At 41.8% G+C, this 25,876-nt stretch overlaps 1 protein-coding gene across 1 annotated transcript in view; it reads left to right on the top strand.

Moving 5' to 3' along the window:
- Positions 1 to 25,876, top strand: part of cdk19 (cyclin dependent kinase 19) — a 67,738-nt gene that overhangs the window by 28,718 nt on the left and 13,144 nt on the right. Inside the window, exons 3-9 of the mRNA XM_082505351.1 lie at positions 12,078 to 12,188; positions 12,507 to 12,647; positions 21,288 to 21,345; positions 23,651 to 23,782; positions 25,147 to 25,290; positions 25,377 to 25,446; positions 25,537 to 25,609. Coding sequence (XP_082361477.1) covers positions 12,078 to 12,188; positions 12,507 to 12,647; positions 21,288 to 21,345; positions 23,651 to 23,782; positions 25,147 to 25,290; positions 25,377 to 25,446; positions 25,537 to 25,609 — 729 coding nt within the window. The remainder of the gene's footprint in view (positions 1 to 12,077; positions 12,189 to 12,506; positions 12,648 to 21,287; positions 21,346 to 23,650; positions 23,783 to 25,146; positions 25,291 to 25,376; positions 25,447 to 25,536; positions 25,610 to 25,876) is intronic.

Genomic DNA, 25,876 nt, shown 5'->3' with positions numbered 1-25,876 from the left:
CAAGGCTCCAGCCTGTCTCTCTCAACCACCCAGGTTAGGAGGGAACTGAGGAGGATTAATGGCAAGAAGGCAGCGGGTCCAGATGGCATCAGCTCGAGGGTCGTCAGGTCCTGCGCGGACCAACTGTGTGGGGTGATGGAGCACCTCTTCAACCTGAGCCTGAGGTTGGGAAGAGTCCCACAGCTCTGGAAAACCTCCTGTGTTGTACCAGTGCCAAAGACTTCACGCCCCAAGGACCTCAACAGCTACAGGCCGGTGGCTCTGACATCCCACCTGATGAAGACCCTGGAGCGGTTGGTCCTGGCTCAGCTTCGGCGCCTAATAAGCTCATCACTGGACCCACTTCAGTTTGCCTACCAGCCTGGCATTGGAGCGGATGATGCCGTCATTCACCTCCTACATCGTTCCCTCGCTCACCTGGAGACCGCTGGAAGCACTGTGAGAATCATGTTCTTTGATTTCTCCAGTGCCTTCAACACCATTCTTCCCTCGGTTCTAAAGGACAAGCTGGTGAACTCTGGAGTGGACCATCACCTCACTACCTGGATCCTGGACTACCTCACCGACCGACCACAGTATGTGAGGACTCAGGGCTGTGTGTCGGACAGGGTCGTCTGCAGTACGGGGGCCCCACAGGGAACGGTTCTGGCTCCGTTCCTCTTCACCATCTACACTGCAGACTTCTCCCACAATTCCACCCAGTGCTTCCTGCAGAAGTTCTCTGATGACTCTGCAATAGTCGGCCTCATCACTGATGGGGACGACAAGGAGTACAGAGGTCTGACCCAAGACTTTGTGGACTGGTGCCAGCTGAACTACCTCCAGATCAACGCCAGTAAAACCAAGGAACTGGTGGTAGACTTCCGCAGGCACAAGCATTCTCCACTGCAACCACTGAACATCCAAGGTATGGACATTGAGGCTGTGGACAGCTACAGGTACCTTGGTGTTCATCTGAACAATAGACTGGACTGGACTCATAACTCAGACGCCCTCTACAGGAAAGGGCAGAGCAGGCTGTACCTGCTGCGGAGACTCAGGTCGTTTGGAGTGGAGGGCCCACTCCTGAAGAAATTCTATGACTCTGTTGTGGCTTCTGCTATCTTTTATGGCGTGGTCTGCTGGGGCGGCAGCATCTCTGCTGGGGACAGGAAGAGACTGAACAGGGTGATCCGAAGGGCCAGCTCTGTTCTAGGATGCCCTCTGGACCCAGTGGAGGTGGTGAGTGACAGGAGAACGGCGGCTAAGCTGTCATCCCTGATGGACAACATCTCCCACCCCATGCAGCAGACTGTGACAGCACTGAGCAGCTCCTTCAGTGGGAGACTGCGGCACCCACGGTGTGGGACGGAGAGATTTCGCAGGTCTTTCCTCCCCACTGCTGTCAGACTCCATAATAAAGACTTTAACTGATCAAGCACACACATCCATACATATGCAATAATACTAAGTGCAATAATCCTTTCTGTCATCGTTGTATTTTTACTCAGTTGTATATAGTATTTGTATTCTATTTTTATCTTATTGTATATTTATTTTATTTTATTCTACTGTATATAGTATTTTATTTTATTCTATTCTGTACAGTTGTGTACTGTATTTATTCTTATTGTATTCTAATTTTTGCCTCATAACTTTTGCACTGTCCACTTCCTGCTGTGACAAAACAAATTTCCCACGTGTGGGACTAATAAAGGTTATCTTATCTTATCTTATCTTATCCCTCTTTTTCCCATTTACTTTACACATAATGATCAATTTATGTAGTGAAATGTGGGCAAAAGTTTGTAGTTCAGCTTTTATTCAGATACTCAGTGAGTTTAAAATCAGCAGGTTTTTGCAGCAGAAAGCTGTTCAATGTGGTGACGATTTAGGGCGAGCCCACCATCCCAGCACGTGTGGCCTAAATGGCCTGGTCACAAGATTTTCTGCAATTTAAAGTTTTTTTCCCAGAGGACCTCTGGATTTCTCCCAGGATTATAGACGTGCGTGATTGTGACCTGTGTTAGTGTTTTCCCAGGACTCTGTGTTATTTTGTCAGCAGGTTGCAAAGTGAAGCTCCCTGTGAAAAACTTTATTTACACGAGAGATAACCATATTTTGTACATACACCAGTGCATCTCGTGCTGTTTTGTTCCTGTCATGTGAAGCCAAGTAGAGAAATGGTTGTTACTTCATGTTGCCTTTGATAGTGGGTCAATGAAGGGTGGCCATGGTGTTTGGACTGGTAAATTTTACACCGTCAACCACTTCCTTTACTCAGATATTGGCAGTATATTCTTACCTACAGCAGATGAGCAGAACAATGTTTTGTGACCTGTGACACTCAAGAACCAGTTTCCCTTTGTGAATTGTGAAGTTAGACTACCAGGAGATTCAAACCAGGAACCTTCTTGAGGTGACAGTGTCAATCAACATGAATCCATAAATCTTCTTTTACCAACCAGGTTTATTGTGGGGCAAACATGTGACAAATTTTTTGTGTGTACATCCCTGGTTACTCACGAGAACATGTTTGTATCCCTGGGGCTTTACAAACACACTGGGGACATTTTCTTCCTTGCCAAACATTTATAAAAGTATAGCTTGTGCTGTTTGCTAATCTGCATTGTTTACATGTATGTTTACTTGCTAGCGGTGTTTTTCTGGTTCTTTGAGCACTCAAAACGCTTTAAATAACAAGTCTTATTCATACACACATTCACACAGACTTACACGATGAATGAATTGGGAGCAATCAGAGTTTAGCATCTTGGCCAAGGATGCATGGCCTGCAGATTTTAGCAGCCAGGGATTAATACAGCACACGTCCATTTGATGCTGTGTTTGTTTACAATGTGTCTAAAGTGTAAGCTAAGCCTGAACCTCACTTAAGTGCTGATATGTTGAATGTAAATAGGATAATGTGTATTTTGTGACTTATTTTAGCAAATGTGGCTTCTGTCATGTTTTTTTTTTCCTTTGTGGAGGAAACTTTTGGGGGGTATTTTTTGTGTTTGTACAACTTTTGCTAAATAATTGTTTAAATTAACTAGTTAACAAGTTACCATGAAGCCATTGCTTCATGCTCCAACCTCTCCACGTCTGGGCTGGAGTCTGTCCCAGCTGTCAGTTAACATATCAAAATCATCAGGAGTTAACCTATGGGAGTGGGTTATTAAATAATACAGGGGTTAGCCCATAGTCTCTAATCTGTGTCAGCTATGGACTTTGTGTTTAACCGTGGTCTCGCATAGAGTCAGTGATCACAAAGTCGTACTGGGTCTGCCTCGTTCAGCACGCGGCCTAAGTGGTGGTTTAAAGTGGTGCTGTAGTGCATGGGGGGATTCAAGCCCTAAGCCCAAGCTTACTATCACAATGCCCCATTATAGCATGTGGATTAAGGCTGTTATTAAACACAAACCTCATTTCCCCATATGAGGCAAAACCAAATAGCCTGGATACAATTCCAGTATTGTACCCCTCTCTGCCGTTTTCTGAGATAGAGCTATTCTTGCCTACCTTGAGGGTATAGTGAGAAATATTCTAATTGATCTGATGTGTATTTACTGGGTAGAATCTTATTATCCATTTTCGATCATGTGAATACTTCTGTGGTTGATTTAGGTAGTTAGCTGTGTGTGCTGTAATCCATGATTTGCTTCATGGCATACATAAATCGAAACCTTACTTATTTCAGTTTGTTGAGTTAAAGAAGACACTTGAAGCCGTCAATTTGGATAAAATAATTTTTTTTTTTAGCTTATATAGACCAGAAAATAAATTCATTAACAAAAAGGAACCCCCCAAAAATCCGTTGGGCTCTATATGACTTCTCTCACTTTGTGTGTGTGTATTAATATCTTTGTGGGTACCAGAAATTGGAAGTTTACTATACTAGACCAACAGCCCTTATGGGGACCAAAATCCCAGTTCCCAGTTTGAAGGCATTTTTGATACTCAAAATGCGGTTTTAGTTACAGTTAGGGTTATAATTAGGTTAGGGATAGGCAGTGTTGGGACTAACGCGTTATTAAGTAACGCGTTACAGTAACTACGTTATTATTGTGGTAACGAGCACGGTAACTAGTTATTATGCCAAAATCAGGAACGCGTTAGTCGTTACTGGGATTTAGATAGGGTCGTTACTCGTTACTTCGTGTGGTGGCTATCGCGGAGCTTCCACAGATTCAGTAACATTAGCAAGTGGTGGAGGCCAGCAGGTGGATGAAGGAAAAGGGACGCAGAAGGAAAAGAGACCCGAGGCGGCCACCGGTCCAAGTGTGAACTGAACTTCAGGTAAGAAGTTATGACCTGCAGTCTCTCTGGGTCAGATATGAACCAGGTTTAGGTGCAGTTTATTTTCGTTATTCTGACTTTTTCCGTACTGCGTGCTAGCTAGTATGACGGAGTTTCTATACAGCTGGGTGGTGCTATGAAGTTAATGATGTTGCACTTTATTTTGTTCATAAGTTATTAGAGTTGCCAACCGTCCCGTCTGGTATTCAGAGAAAATATTACGCGTTTCGTATTGAGGTGAAAAGGAACAGTTTGTCCCGTAATTCAGCTACAATGAAAAAGGCACAAAGCTGGAGTTATTCTGTGTCTTTGCTGCACAGCTGCCTCTTCTTCTTTCATTCTCCCCCCTCCCTCTCCCGTTTCTACTTCAATCATGAAAACTGATCAATGATCACCTGATCGGCTCTCTTGTTTGTTTATCGCTCACTTTGCGCCAGAAAGAGGAAACCAGCGGATGTCGCACTAAACAACAGCAGCACGTTTAAGCTTGATCAGCTGTTGTTAGAATTTAATATTAATTTCTAGTATCAGCTGATGTTTGCTGGAGCCACAGCTGCAAAAGCTGCTGGTCAGGATGTCGGTTTGGATATGTGGTGAGAGGGAAACATGAAGATGAAACCAGGAGATGTCCTTACTGGATCATCAGAGCTGAACAGGTGATGGAGAAACAGGTTTACCTTTTAGGTGACATGAATGAGTTGAAGGGAAGTTATGAACTGTTTCTGAGAGACAAATAACCCCAGGATCCTTTTTTAGGTAGCTGACAGCTGGTAACTGTGCAGGGGCGGATCTAGCAAAGTGTTGCCAGGGCATTAACAGGGAAAAGGGGGCACAAAGAAATATTTTTCTTTCTTATTCTCATTTAAAATGTCTAGCTTTTAAAAAATAATTATCTGAATCTTACAACAAACGATTGATAGATTGATGCATATATACCATCAAGACAGTGAACATCACTGTCACAACAGTGTTTATTTTCATTCAAAGGCTTTATGATTTTTCCTATGATGGTGGGCCAGTCTCTAGTCAAAATGTCCGGGCCAATTTTCTGTCCCAGTCCAGCTCTGTATGCAGCTCATCTGCAGTCTGGTGTTACCTACATCTTCCTATTCAGAAGGCAGAATTTCCAAGTTCTGAGTACAATCGAAAGCACCACGACTGCAGTTTTTGTGTTGGATGTAAAAGGCGCACATGACTCTGTGACGTAGGCTAGAATCATGGCAGCAGTCAATGACGGTCCAGGCGTGGGATTTCTCTCGTGGAAATATGCACATTATCTTTTCCTTTCTATTGGTAGGTGGCACAGTGCACTTGTGGCAAGTAAGCAAGCTAGAAGACTGGCAAAGTTATGGAAGAAACACATTAACAAGAGAATTCTGAGTAAAACCAAAGTTACTTTCCCTAGTAACTAGTTACTTTGAAAGTAACGAGTAACTTGAAGTAACTGAGTTACTTTTGAGAGAAGTAACTAGTAATGTAACTAAGTTACTATTTTAAAGTAACTTACCCAACACTGGGGATAGGTTTAGGCAAGGCAAGGAAAGTTTATTTATATAGCACAATTCAACAACAAGGTGATTCAAAGTGCTTCACAGAGACATTAAAAACAAAAACAAATAAAAAGCATGATTTAAAATTGAATAAAAAAAACAGTAGATAAAATCAGAACAGTAGATAAAATCAGTAGTTAAAATGTAAGTTTTGAAATTTAAGCTTAAAAGTGTGGATTTGGTGTTTTATTCAAATGCAGCTGAGAACAGGTGAGTCTTTAACCTGGATTTAAATAAACTGAGTGTTTCAGGTGATCTGAGGCTTTCTGGGAGTTTGTTCCAGATATATGGAGCATAAAAGCTGAATGCAGCTTCTCCGTGTCTGGTTCTGACTCAGGGAACTGATAAAAGACCGGATCCAGATGACCTGAGGGATCTGGGAGGTTCATACTGGGTCAGGAGGTCACTGATGTATTTTGGTCCTAAACCATTCAGAGCTTTATAGGCCAGCATCAGAACTTTAAAGTCTATCCTCTGACGGACAGGCAGCCAGTGTAAAGCCCTCAGAGCTGGACTGATGTGGTCCACTTTTTTGGTCTTAGTGAGGACTCGAGCAGCAGAGTTCTGAATGAGCTGCAGCTGTCTGACTGATTTTTTTAGGTAGACCTGTAAAGATGCTGTTACAGTAGTCAAGCCTGCTAAAGATGAATTCATAGACTAGTTTTTCCAGGTCCTGTTGAGACATCAGATCTTTTATCCGTGATATATTCTTGAGGTGATAGTAAGCCGATTTTGTTATTGTCTTAATGTGTTTTTCTACGTTTAGGTCTGCATCCATCACTACACCCAAATTTCTCGCCTGGTTTGTGGTTTTTAGGTGTATAGATTGAAGTGCTCTGGTGACCTGTAATTGTTTTTCTTTGGCACCAAAGACTATTACTTCAGTTTTGTTTTTGTTTAGCTGGAGAAAACTGTGGCACAACCAGTCATTAATTTCCTCAATGCATTTATCAAGAGCCTGTACAGGGCCTCGGTCTCCTGGTGACATTGTGATATATATTTGTGTGTCATCTGCATAGTTATGCTATGATAGTTTATTTTGTTGTTCTTTATAATCTGTGCCAGTGGGAGCATGTAAATGTTAAACAGAAGGGGTCCCAAGATGGAACCTTGGGGAACTCCTCATGCGATACTTGTCTGCTCAGATGTGAAGTTACCTATTGATACAAAGTATTTCCTGTTTTCTAAGTATGTTTTGTACAGTTTAGTACAGTTCCTGAAAGACCTGCCCAGTTCTCCAGTCGAGTAATATGTTGTGGTCAACTGTATCAAATTCTGCACTGAGATCCAGTAAAACTAAGACTTGCAAAGAAAAGCGTCTGGACTTCTTTAAGTTACTTGAAGACGTTTCACCTCTCATCTGAGAAGCTTCTTCAGTTCTAAGGTCAAATGGTGGAGAGTCCCAGATATAAACCTAGTGGGAGTTTCCCCCCACAGAGGGTCAAAAGGACCCCCTGATGATCCTCTAATCGCCTGAGCCAAGGTGTGAAACTGGGTGTGGGTCCTAATCAGACAGAGTTTCAGGTGAGTTCATTGTGAAACCTGGCCCCACCTTATCATGCGAATTCCTGAGATCAGATGGCCCAGGATGTGAGTGGGCTTTAAGGCGTCTGGGAAGGGATCTCAAAACTGGATTATAGATGGCAGAGAGTTGGTGTCGTAAACCACCGCCTTGTTCAAAGATGGTCGCTCACAGTGGACATAGATGGCTTCTTTCACTCCTCTTTCAAACCATCTGTCCTCTCTGTCCAAAATGTGAACATTGGCATCCTCGAAAGAGTGTCCTTTATCCTTAAGATGCAGATGAACTGCTGAGTCTTGTCCTGTGGAGGTGGCTCTTCTGTGTTGTGCACGTTTTGATAGCCGCACTCAAAACGTGCGGCTATCCTAAATGGGCGTTCTTAAAGTCTGCATCTTAAGGATAAAGGACACTCTTTCGAGGATGCCAATGTTCACATTTTGGACAGAGAGGACAGATGGTTTGAAAGAGGAGTGAAAGAAGCCATCTATGTCCACTGTGAGCGACCATCTTTGAACAGAGGCGGTGGTTTACGACACCAACTCTCTGCCATCTATAATCCAGTTTTGAGATCCCTCCCCAGACGCCTTAACGTCCACTCACATCCTGGGCCATCTGATCTCAGGAATTCGCATGATAAGGTGGGGCCAGATTTCACAATGAACTCACCCGAAACTCTGGCTGATTGGGACCCACACCCAGTTTCACACCTTGGCTCAGGCGATTGGAGGATCATCAGGGGGTCCTTTTGTCCCTCTGTGGGGGGATACTCCCACTAGGTTTATATCTGGGACTCTCCACCATTTGACCTTAGAACTGAAGAAGCTTCTCGGATGAGAGGTGAAACGTCTTCAAGTAACTTAAAGAAGTCCAGACGCTTTTCTTTGCAAGCTCCTTTGACTACGATGACCTGGATGACTGAGAACCTTCACAGACATAAAACTAAGACTGTCATTTTTCCACTGTCTGTATTCAGACATATCTCATTAAACACTTTGGTCAGAGCGGTTTCAGTGCTGTGGTTCTGTCCAAAACCTGCAGTTATTCTGTTTTAAGAAGTAATTGAGCTGTTGAGAAACTGCTTTTTCAATGATCTTACTTAAAAATGGGAGATTTGAGATCGGCCTGTAGTTGTTCATTTGCGTCTTGTCAAGATTGTCCTTTTTCAGTATAGGTTTAATTACAGCAGTTTTTAGTGGTTCTGGAAACACACCTGACATTAAAGAAAGGTTGACGATCAGTAACAGGTCTGACTCCAAAGTCTTTGAGACCTTTTTGAAAAAACTTGTTGGCAGGACATCTAAACAGCAAGAGGAGGAGTTCAGTTGACCTAAGATGTCCTCCAGGGCCCTGTGCTTCGTACGTCGCTTACTACATCCAAGATCAAATGAAACATCCAAGACCAAACCATCGCGCTAACCGTGAGCGCGCTAATCCGGTTCCCCGAACACACCTGCTGTTGACGATTAGTACAGCTGGACGCAGTAATGTGACATCACTGGGTGTCGTAAAAGGGGCTACGCATCGATAGTAGAAACATTGATCGGCAACCCTCTGATTGGTCGGCGAAAATGTCGACGGAGCGCGCTCGGCTCGGTATTTTTCGGCAGCAGAGCAAGAACTCTTGAGTGAGGGATTTCAGGAGTTTCAGAGTTTAATCAGAACGCAAGGGAACACTGCAAAGGCTGCAAAAGCAAGGAGCGAGGGCTGGCAGGAAGTTGCTGACAAATTAAACTCATAAGTAATTTAATAATAACAATAATAATGGAGTAGATTGATATAGCGCTTTTCAAGGCACCCAAAGCGCTTTACAATGCCACTATTCAGTCACTCTCACATTCACACACTGGTGGAGGCAGCTACAGTTGTAGCCACAGCTGCCCTGGGGCAGACTGACAGAAGCCAGGCTGCCATATCGCGCCATCGGCCCCTCTGGCCAACACCAGTAGGCGGTAGGGTAGATTTATTATATTACACTATATTATCCAATATTATATTACATTATATTATAATATGTTATATTTTATCCTCTTTCACATTAGAGCCACGACAGGACCCACTAGAACATGGGAACAGGTAAAAGTGAAATATAAGAATATTCTACAGAATGGTAATATTTATCACTTATATTGCTTTTAGTCTCTTGGAAAGAGACCCTGGAATAATCTGTTTGTTTATAACAGCAATCAAGAAAAGGGCAGAGCAACAAAAGACAGGTGGTGGTCCTGCACCCCCTCGTCAACAAGTTGGTTAAGTAAATAATATCCTCACGGGAAAATCGATATCTCTCTATGAGCACACTGTCGCGCTGAGCTAAAGGATCCTGTCTGTCCCGCAATATACGCTGAATTCTGAGGACTCTCCTTATCAATCTTGCACCTTCCGCAATGGGTGGCTCGCGTATACGGACAGGACATGGCTGCGACAGACTTCCCAAATCCACCTTCGCTTTTATAGCCGTGGTCTCTCATCTTGATTACACGAAGTAATTTACAATTGCTACTCTGAAATATGAATTAAATCTGTAATAATCACATACATGTAATAGAATGTTAATAGTACATTTCCCTTTTTTAGGAAATGACCTGTGTGAAATCAATAAATGGATCAGGTGCTGCATTGTCTTTAGTTACATTGATGTTATTTATTTATGGTGAAACAGTGGTGGAATATCGCTGTTGCTTTCGTATGAATGACGCGGGCATACCTGCGTGGCCGCGATCTAATCCTGTTTACATAAAGTAAACCTGCTCCCCAGCAGGTTTACGCTTACGGCTCTGTTGCTATGACAGCAAGTCCCGGATGGGCTTCGGGGAACCGAACGATCCAGGATCACGCGAAATCGTCAACAATCTCATCCAGCTAACTCACTTAGCGCGGTACGAAGAACAGGCCCCTGGTCTTTGCTGTTAATAGGGTGAAACTGTTTGATGGTGTTTAAACAGTTTTTCGGTGTCAACTGTAGAAAATAAGACCTGAGCATTATGACTGTTTTTGGTGATGATGTCAGAGAAATAGGACCTCCTTGCACTCCTCAGTTGTAAATTATAGTTGTGAAGTTTCTCTTTATAGATGTCATAATGAACCTGGAGATTTGTTTTTCTCCATCTGCGCTCGGCTTTCCTACACACTCCTTTTTCATTTTTCACCAGTGTGGAGTTTCTCCATGGAGACTTTTTCCTTCCAAAGATAACCTTCACTTTAATGGGAGCAATTGTGTCCATAACATTTAACATTTTAGCATTGAAGCTATTGACGAGCTCATTGACTGAACCTCTGGACAGGTCAGGTGTTAATGGGTTTAGGTATGGAATGATGTGGAAATGTTTAAGGTTAGGCATTCATTTTTGATGGTTAGGGTAATCAGCTAGGGAAAGCATGATGTAAATGAGATGTCCCCACAAGGATATAAATACATGTGAAGTGATGTGAAGACGTCCAGTACAAACTAGAGACGAATGAAAGATTAGTTTTGTATCTTTTTACATTCGAGAAATCTGTATCAAGTGTGTCTGTGTGTGTGTGTGTCTTTTTACATTCGAGAAATCTGTATCAAGTGTGTCTGTGTGTGTGTGTGTGTGTGTGTGTGTGTGTGTGTGTGTGTGTGTGTGTGTGTGTGTGTGTGAGTGGAACTTGTTAAAATGTTTGTAATTCTCTGAAACAGAAAATGGGACAAACTGTGACTGCAAGTGTCAAAACAAACATTTTTGAAATTCTACAAGCTGTAGGTGCAGATATGTGAAAAGGACTTGTTAAACACCACCGTGCAGTCTGCAGTGAACTAAAGGAATGTTTTAAAGAAGAGTGGGGTTAAATTCGTCCATGTTGTAAAGGATGGTTCTGCTGTTCAATCATGTGCAAGTAGTCCTGTGACAACATTCTTTTTCACATGACCATATAAATATTAATATATATATTTATATAGCAATTTTTTAAATGAAGATGCTTTATATGATGACTTAAGAAGGTAATAGTAGTACAGTCCTATTCAGAAAGCAGTGTAACTGTGGATTTGTGTTAGTGGTTTCTCTGTGAAATTAGAGCTTTTCCCTGTGAGTGTATGACCCAGTTTGAAAGCCGTGAAGTATTTTAGACTCAGCCTTAGTTACTCTTGGAGTGTGAATTAGAGGGCTGAAGCTGTACCTCCTTTTAGGTGTTTGATTTAAAAAACAAAAAACAAAAAACTACTTATGGCGGAAATGTGTTCTCATAGTGTTTAGTCTTACTCCCCAGTACATTTCCTTGATATTTACCTTTTGGTTTCAGGTCAGCCACTGTGTGCATCTGAATACTTTATTCTCTGTTTGTGATGGAGGTGAATGACAAAAACAGTTATGTTAGCATGCACTAATGAGTAATTCACCCTGTAGGTGAGAGTCATGTTTGAATTCAGTCTATTCGCTGACTGAAACACCCCCGTGGGCCTGTCTAAAGGGCACGATAATGTAATTACCCATCATCCCTTGTCTTTTTTGGGGGCAATTCAAGATTATTTAAGGTGTGTGAGGACAGGCGACACTTTGTTCTTGTCTACCATTTTACTTTTATTCCTCCGGCTCCTTTTTGCTGTTTTCTTGAAGATGCAAAAGTTAACATTTTTTTCTGTCACGACAGCTCTTATTTCTTGATTTTGTGCTTTTCGCCACTTGTTACATCGTTATCAGATGAGCATATGTGATGCACAAACCTGACATCAAACATTAATCAGACCTTTCCACTGTGTGTTCCAGCTGTTACGAGAACTGAAACACCCAAATGTGATCGCCCTCCAGAAAGTGTTCCTGTCCCACAGTGACAGAAAGGTCTGGCTCCTCTTTGACTACGCCGAACACGACTTGTGGGTGAGTCTCTGCGCCATTACTTCTAGCAAGAACTGTTCATATGATTAATGAATGACAGAAAACCTCGTGCTACAGAAACGGTTACCTAATGATGTTTACATTAAGATTCAGCACTGTGCCCTAAACCGTTAATATTGTGTATAAACAGCAGCCGCAGTGTCTCTGGATTGTTACAAATGTTTTATTTGTTCACTCATATTTTTGGTGCTCTGGGGAAAGTATGAAAAGGAGACAACTGGAGGTGGTTTTGTAGATATTGTGTTTATTCCATCTGATGAGGCATGCATAAGTGAGGCAAACCCTTTCTTTGCTTCACAGCACATCATCAAGTTCCACCGCGCCTCCAAGGCCAATAAGAAGCCTATGCAGCTGCCCCGAGGGATGGTGAAGTCTCTCTTGTATCAGATCCTGGATGGGATCCATTACCTCCATGCCAACTGGGTGCTCCACCGGGATCTGGTGAGTGGCTATATTAGCTTCAGTGCTCTCATTTCCCTTTACAGACACTTACCCACTCCATACATATGTTTCCAAAGGCATTGTGATTAACCAAGGTTATTAAAATTGAGAAACTGAAAGGAAACGCTAGGTATGAAGTTAAATATAATAACATACTTCCTTCTTTTATCTGAAACAACAAAGAACCCCACCACCACCACGTATTTTTATAAATAAAAAAACAAACTCAAACTGCTCAAACTACTAAAGCTAAGCAGTTTGAAAAGCTAAAAATCCACTGATACTGGAAGTAAAACCTTCCTGCAACAGGTGTTAGATAACAATTAGGAAATGAAAATAAAATAGTGTGACTATCTTACTGTTAGGAATGAAAATTTAGGGAGAAAATATCTGAACCTCTTATCTGAAGGCTGTCCACTCTACTATATCTACTGCTCACAGAACTCGTTCCCACGGAACGATTCCACCGAGCAGAGCTGTGTTATTTCACTGCCTTTCGTTGTTATGTCTTCGTGTGATGTGTTATGATGATTTTATTTGTTGGAAGAAGCACAATGACCTGAACTCTGAGTGCTTTCTGACTCCCGTCTACCCTTTAACCTGGTTCCAACACACACGTGGTTCCTGTGAGACTCTGTTCTCCTCGCTTTTCCCACAGGGCTTTGGTTGAAGGGAGGTCGCTGTGTATATTACCTGATTTCTGACAGTCTGTTTGGAGATACAATTTTGTTATGCTAGTACCACCGAAAAGAACCAGTCAACGTGGCTCCAGGGACCTTCTGAGAAAACAGATCTGTCACATGTTAAAGAAAGAAAAAGCAGAACTGGAACAATTTCCAACATATGACTCAGCACTGCAAACTCCCACAGCCCATCTGTAAGTGCATCTCCCCTGCCTCTCTCTGCCTCCCTGCATCTGTCACTCACCACTGAGGACCATGTGCACTTTTGCTTGTGGATGAAAAAGTATAATTAACCAAACAGCAGATTATGTGGTGAAACTTTGATTTGATTACTGCCATTGCTGCTTTGACGTCAGATGGGCTGCACTGAGTCCTTTTTCCAGATAATGCTCTGGTAAGACTGGCTCACTGAGATTACACTGTTTAAGCGAAAGTTAGCTAAGCTTTTGGCTTTAGATAAATCAGGTTCAGAAGTCAAAGGGCAGAGCTCCCAAACAGTTCAAGCATCTGTCTATGGGTTCCGTTTTCTTTATGTCCGGTTGTCAACTCTTACGTAATCCCAAACGATCCTTTGTAGTCATGTGGTGTCTTGACAGCACATTATGCAAACCTGAACGGATCAAGTAGGTATTTCAGTCTGTTGGTGATCCACAAGGTATCTATAAAAGTTTCTACAGTTTGGATGCTGTAAATGCGTCAGTGACGAGACCATAAATGTTTGTGTTCTCAGCCAGTCATGTTATGGCTCCTCACATGTGTTTGTACTGTGGACAGGCCACTGACGTACTCATGTGCACCTATGATGAGAAGGTCCCAGCATGTAAGCTGTAAACTGTCCACTGCAGCAGCTGTTTGTTGTCCTCATTCATGCTTTTTTCTCCTTTGATGTTTCTTTTTGTTCGGGCCAACCTTTTTACCAGTCAGGATTAAATCTATGAATAGTGTCTTTGCTGAGGGTTATAGCTATCCATAGCCTCTGCTCTAGTTGACTTCATCATCTGTTTGCTTAGTCCGGCATTAATCCTGCACACCCTCACTTCACTCAACAGAAACATGCCATATTTGCTGTTATGTTGTATACAGTGGCCTTTGCCTCAGTTGTCAGATAAATCACACCTTAAAAACAAGACCCTGGGGTAAAAAAAAAAAGAAAGAAAAGAAAACAACAACAAACAACTCCAACAAAATTCAGGATTCTTTGTGTGAATCCTATGAAACAGACCATTTAGATAAAATACAAAACACGGTAGTATTAAATTCCTCCTTACAAGGAGGGATGGGAATTGATAGGAATTTAGCAATTCCGATTCCATTGTCAATATCACTTATCAATCCTCATTGGCTCCACATCTCTAAGCAGCATATCAGTGACGTTACACTCATGCAAATCATTACATGCTTCGTGGATGTTGGAGGTATTTCTCTTCCCTCTCTTTAACAATATAAACCTACAGGCTACAGCCCCACACACCAACACCTCATCTACCTATATAAGTAGACTCATGATCTTTTTTCTTAGAATTTAGGTATGAAAACAAAGCCGACAGCACAGAGCAAAGATGAAAACCAGCACTTTAAAGCGATCACCAGAGTGATTCTATTTTAGAAACATGAACAGGTAGAAATGGAGGCTACAGGCTTCAGTTTGTTACCCTTTGAAGTTCAGCAGTGGCTGATTTCGCCACAAATGACGGCTCACTTTATCGCAGTGCTGGGCTGGGGTCAGCATTTACTCAGCTTTAACACCACTCTGGGCTCTTGGCTAACTTAGTGTTAGCATGCTGTCTGTGCAGGTGTAAGGTGTTAGCAGTTGTTTCTGTCCTGGAGCAGTCTCCACTTTGCCATCGCGCTCTCATTCTATAGTGTAATAAAAATAAAAGTAATGTAAACTGTGCCACTTTTTCCCTGCTGGAGACACAGCTGATTGTAGTGACAGTCTAAGAACCGATAACCTTATAATTCCTTTTACTGAGATGATAATTATTATTCTGTTACTGATAAATTAAAACACTGCAGTGAAAAAGTAGCTGGAAGTGCACAGGAAGAATCGACACTGCTGAACAGGACAATCACAATAGCTGCGGGCTGCGTCGACCTAATGTTGTGCTACAACCTGATGAGGGTGCACATCAGCTTACGTTGTAGATTATGGCGTAGACTTACTGCTGAAGCATAAATCAGGTGTTAGAACAGCAAACTACAATTGTTTTCGTTATTTGTTCCCTTGATTAGGCCTGCAGCAAGAAATAAAACAAGGTGAAACAACCAGTTAGAGCTGCCGAGTATACGCTGTGCTGTAGTGTGTTTGAACTAGCAACCCTCCATCAAATCATGCACTCACAGTGTGCCAGCATGGCTTTAGTAGTCTCTGTTGCTCACAGCAGTTGCCATAGTAGGAAAAACACAAGTGTTAGTAGTAACATTAATGTTGACTCTGTGAGCCTGAAACATGTCTTCAGTAAAAGACAGGCTCTTAAAATAACGTGTCAGGATGTTTCGTACAGACTTTTATTTTGTAGCACTTTGTAAATTTGTGGAAACCTTAAGCACCAAAGTTCATAATATACACAATATGAATTCTCTTACAGTAGCTGTGTGGATGTTTTGGCTCTCTTAAGGTCACACCAGTCTTATCTACACACCAACATTTCCGGCCCCTCGATTATTTTCGCTGCAGCCGTTATTTTGCTGTCTCTCTGCCAGGGCTTCCTGCCATTGTTGCCACATAACCTCACTCGTAAATTTCATTCTTGTCTCTTGTCATCGGTGAGATTAGCGTCTTTTGTGCAGGTGCCTGGCTCTGTGTTGGGTCTCTGCGCGGGCATGAGAAATAACAACTGAAATTAGAGAGACCGCTCGTAGCAAACATGATGCTACGTTATGGAAAAATCTACCCAAGGCCTCTTACTGCTGTCTAAGTAGATGTGAAAGTCTTCCCATGAGCTGTATTGTGAATACATGCGAGGGGAGGAGCAGACATGTATTGTGCCACACAGGGAACGGTTTTCCTGCCCACTGTATCTTTAACAGCTGCAATAGTTCTGCTGTTGCATAAGCATGTCTTTGTGCTTGAGTGTAGCATGCTCTGACTCTCTGGAAAGCATCCATGTACTGTGCATTGCACTGTCACAAAGCCCATCCCCCATTTACTCTTGCAGTTACTCCTCTGTCGTCGTCCACCCCCCCACCCCCCCCCAATCAGAGGTGCTTGCCGTCTTATGTAAGATGATGTCAAGCCCACCGCTCTGCACAGATAGCTGATTCAAGAACCTGACTCTGCAAGCCAAAGCAAAAGGCATGCATTTCCATGGACTGTACCAATAATCACTTAAGAGAGGGGTGGTGTGTGTTAGGGTATTACTGAAGGTCATCTGTTATAGTAACCAGCAGTGCTATACTACATGCATATTACTGGGTGGGTGGCTGTAAGAAACTCATCATGCAAGGCGTGGAATTCTACACAACCACATTTTTTTTTCCAGTGTCTAAAGTGGGAAAGTGAACCGTGTGTGCTTGCACTGAGAAGTTTGCTTTAGTTTTCATTCAGTTTTGCATAGATGAGTTGAATTCTAATCTGGTGTCTCATTCAGATTATAATTGTTAATATTAACCTATTTACTTCTATTATTACCAAGAGGTATTTAATCCAGTGACACGAGTAAAACAATGTAATCTGTACTCAGCATCTGTGTTTTGCACTAAAACTAACTTATTTCTGCAGTTTATGTGTCATATATAAACTCTTTAATAATGGAAAGATATTGTTGTTTTACCTTTTTAAGATTTTAAGAAGTGTCCAAAAGCAAGAGAGTTTGACTAGAGCCAGATCTGAATTTTCAAAATATCTGGGCTGCTAGTAGCATGCAATTAGCTCTGCTGTATTGAAATATGATGGAAATGATCCAAACATAAGATAATTTCTGATCATATTTCTTTAAAACAGGAGCTTCATGACTGTCTGATTGGTGATTCCTATTGGTAGGACTTATTCGTTGAATGCACACTGATTAAACAAATGTCTGCTGTAGGTCAGATGCACTTTCAGCTTAAGAACTCTACACCAATTATTTCCTTTTCTGTGTTCTGGTCTCTGTGGTTTCCAGTAGTTCTTAGTTGTTTTTACCCCCTTTTTCTAATCTTGTACATCCTCAACTCCTGTCCTCACATCTTAGTCCCAATCTCAGTGGAGGAGGAAAGGATAAGACATAAGGGGAAAGGAATTGTGGCAACAGGGATTTAACAAAAACTTAAAGCAATGTTGGTTAAATATGACATTTGGTACAGCCGGACCATGAAGTGTTCTGTTCGTAGCCCAGTTTCAGCTGTGTTTTCTTATTTCAGTTTTAACATTACTCCTGGAATTTTTTTTATACTGAAGGCCTCTTTTAATCAAAATCCCAGAAACATCCTCGTCGGATCATCTGGTTTCCCTTCACGTTGCGTTGTTACTGGACTGGGGTTAATAAAGCTCACTTTCAAGGGTCAAGTTCTTTTTTTAAAATTAGATGACCTGAATGTTTTCCTGGACAGGCGTGCATTTCCTCTTATCTCAGTGGTCTAGATGTAAATGATAACATGAGTCAGGCTTGAATTCTCCAAGTTCAGCCTTAATGCCTTATCACCAAACAAATTTCCTCATATTTTCATGACAGATTTAATCGCTGCCTTGCTTCAGCAGTCTGCGTGTTATTAATTCACTCTGTTTACAGGTGATTTGTCAGCTTGAGTAATATCTCATTGTAGCAGCATTGGTATTAATACAGTGCTTTTTTCCCTCCCCCTTGTATTTTGCGTCACCCTACAACTATTCGAAACGGTTGCCTGGTGCTCCCTAACCCTGGTTGTGACAGAGGTCCCTTCTGGCTAAATGAGACTTCTTCCTCCCCGCTGTTGCCAAGCACTGCTCCTAGGGGTTGAGTACTCTCACTCCACACACTGTAAACAAACAGCAGCTACTTGAGGAAAAGCAGAACGAGAGTTGAACCAACCAACTGGCTGCGTGAAAGGATGAAGCATGCTTTAATACTACTGCATACTGCACTAATAGCTCAAAGGGGCTTCATTATCTGGACAGTTGGTCGTTGATGAGTCCTGTAGGCTGTCACCTTTCGCTTCAGCTTGTTTATCAGCTTGCCCACTCTGTTACGTAAGTGTGTAAGTTTGGCTCCTGAAGTGGCCTACTTTTTGATACAAAGATGTAAATGATTTTGTAAAAGAGGGCCACGTCCCTAAGGACTGGGTTTACAGATCCTCTGTGGGGCGGAGAGTGTTTATTTTCCCCTGGCTCCCGATCCATTTATGAAACTGTCCAAATGGAACTGATTAATTTCACTGGCTGCATTTGAAGGGAAATCTTAATATGGGGGGTGTGAAAAGGAATTTGGTGCATGCTTCACTAACTTTGGTGCATATTTCAATCAATTTATTACATCTCCTTATATCACTGTGGTCTGCTGCTCTTTGAAACAGTCCCTCTTGCACTCATGTTTCTACTTTTCAGCTTTTCCTTCCATTAGACACGTGAACTTATTTACATCAAACTTCATTTTTGCATGCTCATTTTGCATTTTGAAGGCACTGGCACTCACTCAGGTCTTTTACAGAACATTCAAGAGGTAAAAAAAAGAAAAAAGAGTACGTTCAGGCTAGGCATATTAATTCACTTAGGTCTGTTTAGAATTTGAAAGAGGGGCTGAACTCCTCGGGCCTTTGAAGAGACGCTTGTCTTTGTGTTTGCCGATCGTGGGGGTGTCATGTTGTGGGCATGAATAGCAGATCTCATTATTAGTGCTGTTTCTATGGCAACAAAATACGTTTGCCAGTCAGATCTGAGTCTGCCAAGCCAGAGGGTTCACATTCACTCAAACACCCAGGGAGACAGTTTGACAACAAGCATTACTGCATCCTACTGCACGACAAGGTAAACTTCAAAAACAGGGGCCCACTGATGTTATTTGACCTCTGAAAAAACGTACAGAGGTTTTCCGATGCATTTTATATCCTCTGGTAATTCAGAGACTTAAAACCACTGTGCTTACAACTGCAAATTATATGCAAGAAGTTGAGTTAGCGAATGGTCTGAAGAGCAGTGAGAAAAATACATCGGCCTTCATGTGTTGCGTCCTAGATGCTGTGCCGCGAGCCCTGTGGCAAAAGCCTGAACCAACACTTCTTCATGCTCCACATTCCTTTCTGAAGAGGAAAACACAGATAACAGCATTCAAAGCTGTTTTAATTACTCATTTTAGCAATGCATCCTGTGACTCTGAAGGGTGTTGTATGCATTGGTGGCCATTCAGCTTTAGGGGCCTCCTAATTTCACTCTGATCCATCTAATTTTCAGCTGGGGGAGTAAGCAACCGCCGTCAGCCAACAGGCTCAGAAAAATCCAGTGAACACTATAAAATTAACAATTTGTTAATTAAATGTCAACGTTGAGCGTCTAGTTTGCTGTGCTGCAGTAACTACTGTTATATTTACTAAGTGAAAATGTAATAGGTTAATATTTCCCTATTTCCCATCCCAGCTATATACTGTTTACACAGTGGACCAGTTTCACATGTTGACGTCTGAATGTGTGTGAGCCAACAGCCTCCTAATTTTCTGTTTGGGAGATGCTTGGCACTGTGTGACATCATAGAGGGGATATCCCTAATATGATCAACAGTGGCACATGGCACTTGTTGCCTCCCACAGAAGGCCCACTTGCCAACAAGTGAGTAAGTTGCTTAAAGTGAGTGTAGCCTTAAAGAAAGTTAGGCTAGATCAGCTTATTTCAAGCAGAGAATGAACTGAAGGACTGCACCAAGGCCCAGTATAAGATAACTAGGGATTATTCCGAGAAGTGAATCATGCAAAGCTACTCTAGTAGCCTTTAGTAATAACATCTTTACAAAAATACTTTTTTCCCACTTTTGCCCAAGTGCTTTCTCTGGGCTCTCTCTGTATCATTGTAGGGTCTTTACCTTACAATATAAGGTGCCTTGTGGTGACTGTTGTTGGGATTTGGCGCCAGATATATATATAAAACTGAATGGAATACTCTCTGTGCTGCCCTATCAACAAAGGCAAAAATAAATCTAAAAAAGGAAGTCAGTGTTCTTGTTCAGTTCGCACTATTTCATCACTTGAAAGTGGTCAGGAGAAGGACTAATCAGTTTTGGATCAAACGACTATATCTGTGAAAAACTTCACGTCACGTGTTTTAGTTCTCCTCACCTGTTCATTGTATTTTAATTTAATTTGTTTATGATTTGTTCTTTGCCAAAGTGAACCTTGCAGCACTTTTGTGAGTGACTCACAGTTCTAAAATTTAACATTTGTGGTTAAACGGTGGTTAAACATCATCTAAATGAATGCTTCTGAACTACCTAACATCGTTGGTCTAGGATGTTTTTTAAGGCTTGGACCTAAAAACAAAAAAGAACTCAACCTGTTCTCCTGTTATTGTGAAATGTACTCAGCCTAACAACTAATATAGGATTTTAAATACCAATATCAATTGGGTGATTTGAAAAGCCACAGCATGTGCTGGGCTATGGCTTGTGTCCACATAAGTGGCGGCAGTCAGCTTGGTTGGCTAACAAAGCTTTTACTTCTTGGAACTTGTGTGGTTCCAGTTTCTCTCTGGAAACCAGATGAACACACCCAGCTGCTTGAGCGTGTTTGACTCCATTCCTGGGTGTATGATCACTTGGCTTAAGTGCACTCCCGGAAAATGGCTCACTGACATAGTCATGTGGTTGTGTGCTTCATTACAAAAACAGGACAGTCAATAACCACTCAACATGTTTCTGCAAAGGGAACCACTGATACTGTAATACCACGGGTATTCTGAACGTATTATCAGTCCAACTGTGTGTTAGAACCATTTACATTTATTGTACTTCCAAGTTAAAAACAGAGTGATTTTTAGTATACGCAACAGCTCGTAATGTTCTGTCTCTTTCTCCCACAGAAACCAGCTAACATCCTGGTGATGGGGGAAGGCCCCGAACGAGGAAGAGTTAAAATTGGTAAAGTAGATTTAAAAAAACATCATTTAAACTGCTTGACTGATTTGAAACTTACACAACCTTTAGGTACTTGTGTCAGCACGAAAGTGGATCAATTAGGTTGTTGACGTGTTTGATTGTCTGATAGCTACAACGTTTAACCTTGTCCAGAGAGGCTGACAGGAAGCTCAGATCAGTCCTGTTGCATAAGCCAGCTGGCCAGGGGAGTGTTGAAGGGTAATGCTGCATTGCTGGCATCTATTTTTAAACCCCGTACTCCCAGTAATAGCATAGAGTGTTGTTCCAGTGCAGCCAGAGTCTTTGCAACTGGTGCTGGTAAAAGTTTTACTTGAATGAACGCCACAAGGCTGCTGTGGTTTAATAAATATGTTTAATATCTTAATAGTTACATGGAGCAGGATGTTCATTTTATTCATTTCCAACTTTCATTCATTCATTTTTTAGGAGAATGTGAACTAAGTATCAGAAATCACATTCATTATAATTGTATTTGAATGCACGTTGGTTAAGCGAACAACTTTTTCAGCCTTACTTGTTCCTGTAGATATTGCTTTACAGTCAGTGTTGTATTTTCTGTGAACGTTTCATTATGAATCATCATCATCATTAGTATCATTAGTAGGCAAATGCAAAACTCTGTACAAGGCTCATCCAAGAACAGTGTCAGTGACAAGTTTTACTTTTAATTCTAATTAACATTTTAATTATATTCAGTAAGACCTGAATCTGGCAACTGAGCACATTATTCATCATGATCTCATCTCACTCATTCTATGACCTCAGAGTTTACTGAGGTCAGCCGAGAAGTGTTTTCCCATCAACTTCTTTGTACAACCAACCAGTTGCCCCCTACTGGCCATTACAAAGAATGCAGATTTAAAGGATTTCTGTATAGGCTTTCCATTTTCAGACTCAGATGCTACCTCCATCTTATACATACAGTCTGTGATCAGTTCTATGATCAGTATAATGCATCTTTAAAGTCATTAAAAAACAGTGAAATGTCCAATTAGCATTGTCCAATATTAGCATATTTATTTACTGCGCATATAGAAGTTGGCACAATAAGACTACCCATCTGTGGTATCCATATAAGACTATAATCCCACTTCTGTAGATCCCAGAAATGTGACTTGAAAAAAACCCCAGAACTCTTGCTCTTGGTGATTGCTCAGGTTTAGTGGCAGCTACAGAGGTGAATGTAAAATGTGGAGGGGTCATGTCCCCCACTTCACCAGTGGAAATAAAGCCGATTCAGAATAGGCTGACTTTAGTCTGTCATTTGTATTTGAGCTACACAGTGTCACATTTTCTTCCTCTCATGCTGTTGCCATCTAAACATGACTAATTTGATAAGGATGGATTTACGTTCCATATTATGGCCTGTATTTGTATAGCGCTTTTCTAGTCCCTGAGGACCCCAAAGCGCTTTACACAACCTGTCATCCACCCATTCACACACACATTCACACACTGGTGATGGCAAGCTACAATGTAGCCACAGCCACCCTGGGGCGCACTGACAGAGTGCACTCATTATTGTGGTGCTTGATTATCCTTACTGTAAGTTTTCTCTGATGTAACTCAAACCAACAGAATGCTGGTGTTTTGAAACTAACCACATTTGATTGATAAGCCAAGGACACTGCTCACTCATGGTGGTAGTGAAGCATATCTTGCTTAATGGTGTGCTCCATTCGAAGTGGGAAGTCGGAATTCCAATTTGCAATAGCAGTCCTTCCAATCCCAACTCCACAATCCAAGATGACAGCAGCAACAGCAGGAAAACTTGTAATCTCTGCAGCCACTGGTGTGTGTTTGTGACTGGCTATTTAAAAGCCATACACAGACCACTGACCAGGTTCTAGGGGAGCTGTACCTTATTCTGCTTGTTAGAAAGACACAGGAAGAGAATCTGTTTGTGCCAGTTTCCTGTTAATCTTTACTAGAATGAGGCAGAGTTAAATATTTATGTGTAACTTTTATGTTTTCTGTTAAGGTACTTTTTTAACAGTGGGAAATTGCTCTATTTCTCACATTACCGTTTTAGCAAGGGATTTTTTTGCTAAAAGGAAAGAATACTGTCTTTTCATGCTAAGTAGAACAGATGTGGTTTGACATTAAAAGCCTGCCTTGTTCAGCTTTACAGTTGTGGATGTTTCATATTTAGTTGCAGTGTGAGAGACGCCCGAGGTTCTGTCTAGAACCCGTGGCTCTGACAGCAGCCTTGAACATGCATTCGTATCTCTATCTGATAATGCCTTTGTTTGCTAACTGCGTCTATCTTCTTTCGCACCTTCTGTAGCTGACATGGGTTTCGCCAGACTCTTCAACTCTCCGCTGAAGCCGCTGGCGGACCTTGACCCCGTGGTAGTGACGTTCTGGTACAGGGCCCCGGAGCTGCTGCTGGGGGCCCGGCACTACACCAAAGCTATTGGTGAGTCACACAGATGAAAAAAACGTAATGCTCTGCACCAAGGCAGGACTTTGATCCCTGGCTGTTTGCTTAACTGCATCAGGTTTGTGTTAGTTGACAGAATTAGCTGTGATTTTAGAAGCAGGGTCTCTTGGTTTACATGCACAGCTGATAAGTTCAAAGTACTCATGTGATCCATGGACATCATCAGAATAAATCAATCGTGGAGCACATGTTCCATTATAATCTCAGTATCTTACATCTTCCCACGTCAGTCCATTGAATGGAAGTCGACTTAGGCTGTTAGCAATGACTCACCATTGCATTGTATTCACATCACGTAACATGTAAGTGTCTTGACATACAAAAACAGAACATTTAATTCAAACAAGTTTAAAAGAGGAGCCAACAACTCTTCCTAGTCGGGCTTTGAAAATACATAATAAATAATGCAGTACAACAAGGAAATGGAAAAAAACCAAAAAAACCCCCAGACATGCACCAATCAGCTGGCCAGAGTATAGAATCAGCTGATTTTCCAGCTTTCTCCGCCCTGTGTGGTGACCGGCCGGTCAGCCTCACGTGTGTCCGATTATGAGGCGGCCCATTTCACGCATGCACAAAACGTGCAGGGCAGCGCAAGCAAATAGATGCACTCCACTGTGTCACAACCACTGTGGAGGATCCTCACCGTGAGTGTAAAAGTTCTCCAAAATAGCGACCACCATGAAAATGTTTGCAACGAAAAGACAGATGCTTAAATCATCCAGCTGACATTTTCTAATTTCAGGCAACGTGGCTAAAATTATGACGATGAGTGAAAAAGAGAAAACTGTCGATATTTGGTTATCTGGTGAAGTTATAAACATACTGGAAAAATGATGCGTGTAACTGACATTTCTTTTTCTTTTGTTTGGAAAGGTAACATGCCAGGTAGAGCTGAGCATACAGCAGCCTGTGTTCATTACATTTTTGCACCTCTTTCCAGTAGCAGGACACTTCATTTTCAGTTGTTTCAGTGAGAGAAAATTGTGCAACATACAGTTGTTTAGTTTCAGTTGTGTATGCTGTCAGTTCTAATAATGAGGAAAAAAACAGAATTGGTAAGAAATTTTGTTTAGGTAGGTCACGCTTACAGAGAAATGCAGAATCTACATTATAAACATTATACAGAAAAATAAATACGTCACATCATCCCAAAAGGTTGATTCTGTTCATCTGGACGTAGCATTTTCAATGCAGGTAGTTAAGCAGTAACACTAACATCAATATTCCAGCAGAAAAAAATGACTTCCTGTAATCCAGGAAGATTTAGCCATTGTAGCTAGTGTATCTCCACAATACTGAGACTAAGTGTTGTCTGTTTACATGTGTGCGTGCCTCAGACATCTGGGCGATTGGCTGCATCTTTGCGGAGCTGCTAACATCGGAGCCCATCTTTCACTGTCGCCAGGAAGACATCAAGACCAGTAACCCATTCCATCACGACCAGCTGGACAGGATATTTAGTGTCATGGGTTTCCCTGCAGGTCTGCACACACACACACATATACAAGAGATTGTTTAGTGTATCGATAAAAGTGTTAACTTAGTCACGTGCTTGTGTCTTTCGCAGATAAAGACTGGGAAGACATCAGGAAGATGCCAGAGTACCCCACACTGCAAAAAGACTTCAGGAGGACGACGTGGGTGGCCGCTCTAATGACCTCTATAATCGGGGAGCTTGTAGACTTGTAAATGAAATATCACATATGCTGTCATTTGTCATCCAACAGGTATGCAAACAGCAGCTTAATCAAATACATGGAGAAGCATAAAGTGAAACCAGACAGCAAGGTGTTCTTGTTGGTAAGTGCACACACACACACACACACACACATATATCTTAGTTCAGTTACTTTAGAGGCATTATGTCCATTTCCTGGTGACCAAACCTAACTGTAACTGCTAACTAATTAACCATTAAACTCACCTTAAAAGTAATAAACTTTAAAGGGTCATGGACTGGGCTGTTATTCCCCAAATGAGGTGCAGGTGCACACAGTATAACTATGTAAACACGTATACTAATACTATTACTACTTAATAAAATCGTCTTATTTTGAAAGGCCACTA

This window comes from Aulonocara stuartgranti (assembly GCF_965226115.1).
Source record: "Aulonocara stuartgranti genome assembly, chromosome: 15".
In the NCBI taxonomy this organism is placed as follows: Eukaryota; Metazoa; Chordata; class Actinopteri; order Cichliformes; family Cichlidae; genus Aulonocara; species Aulonocara stuartgranti.
The sequence above is the reverse complement of the archived record's forward strand: the minus strand, read 5'-3'. Positions and strand labels throughout refer to the sequence as shown.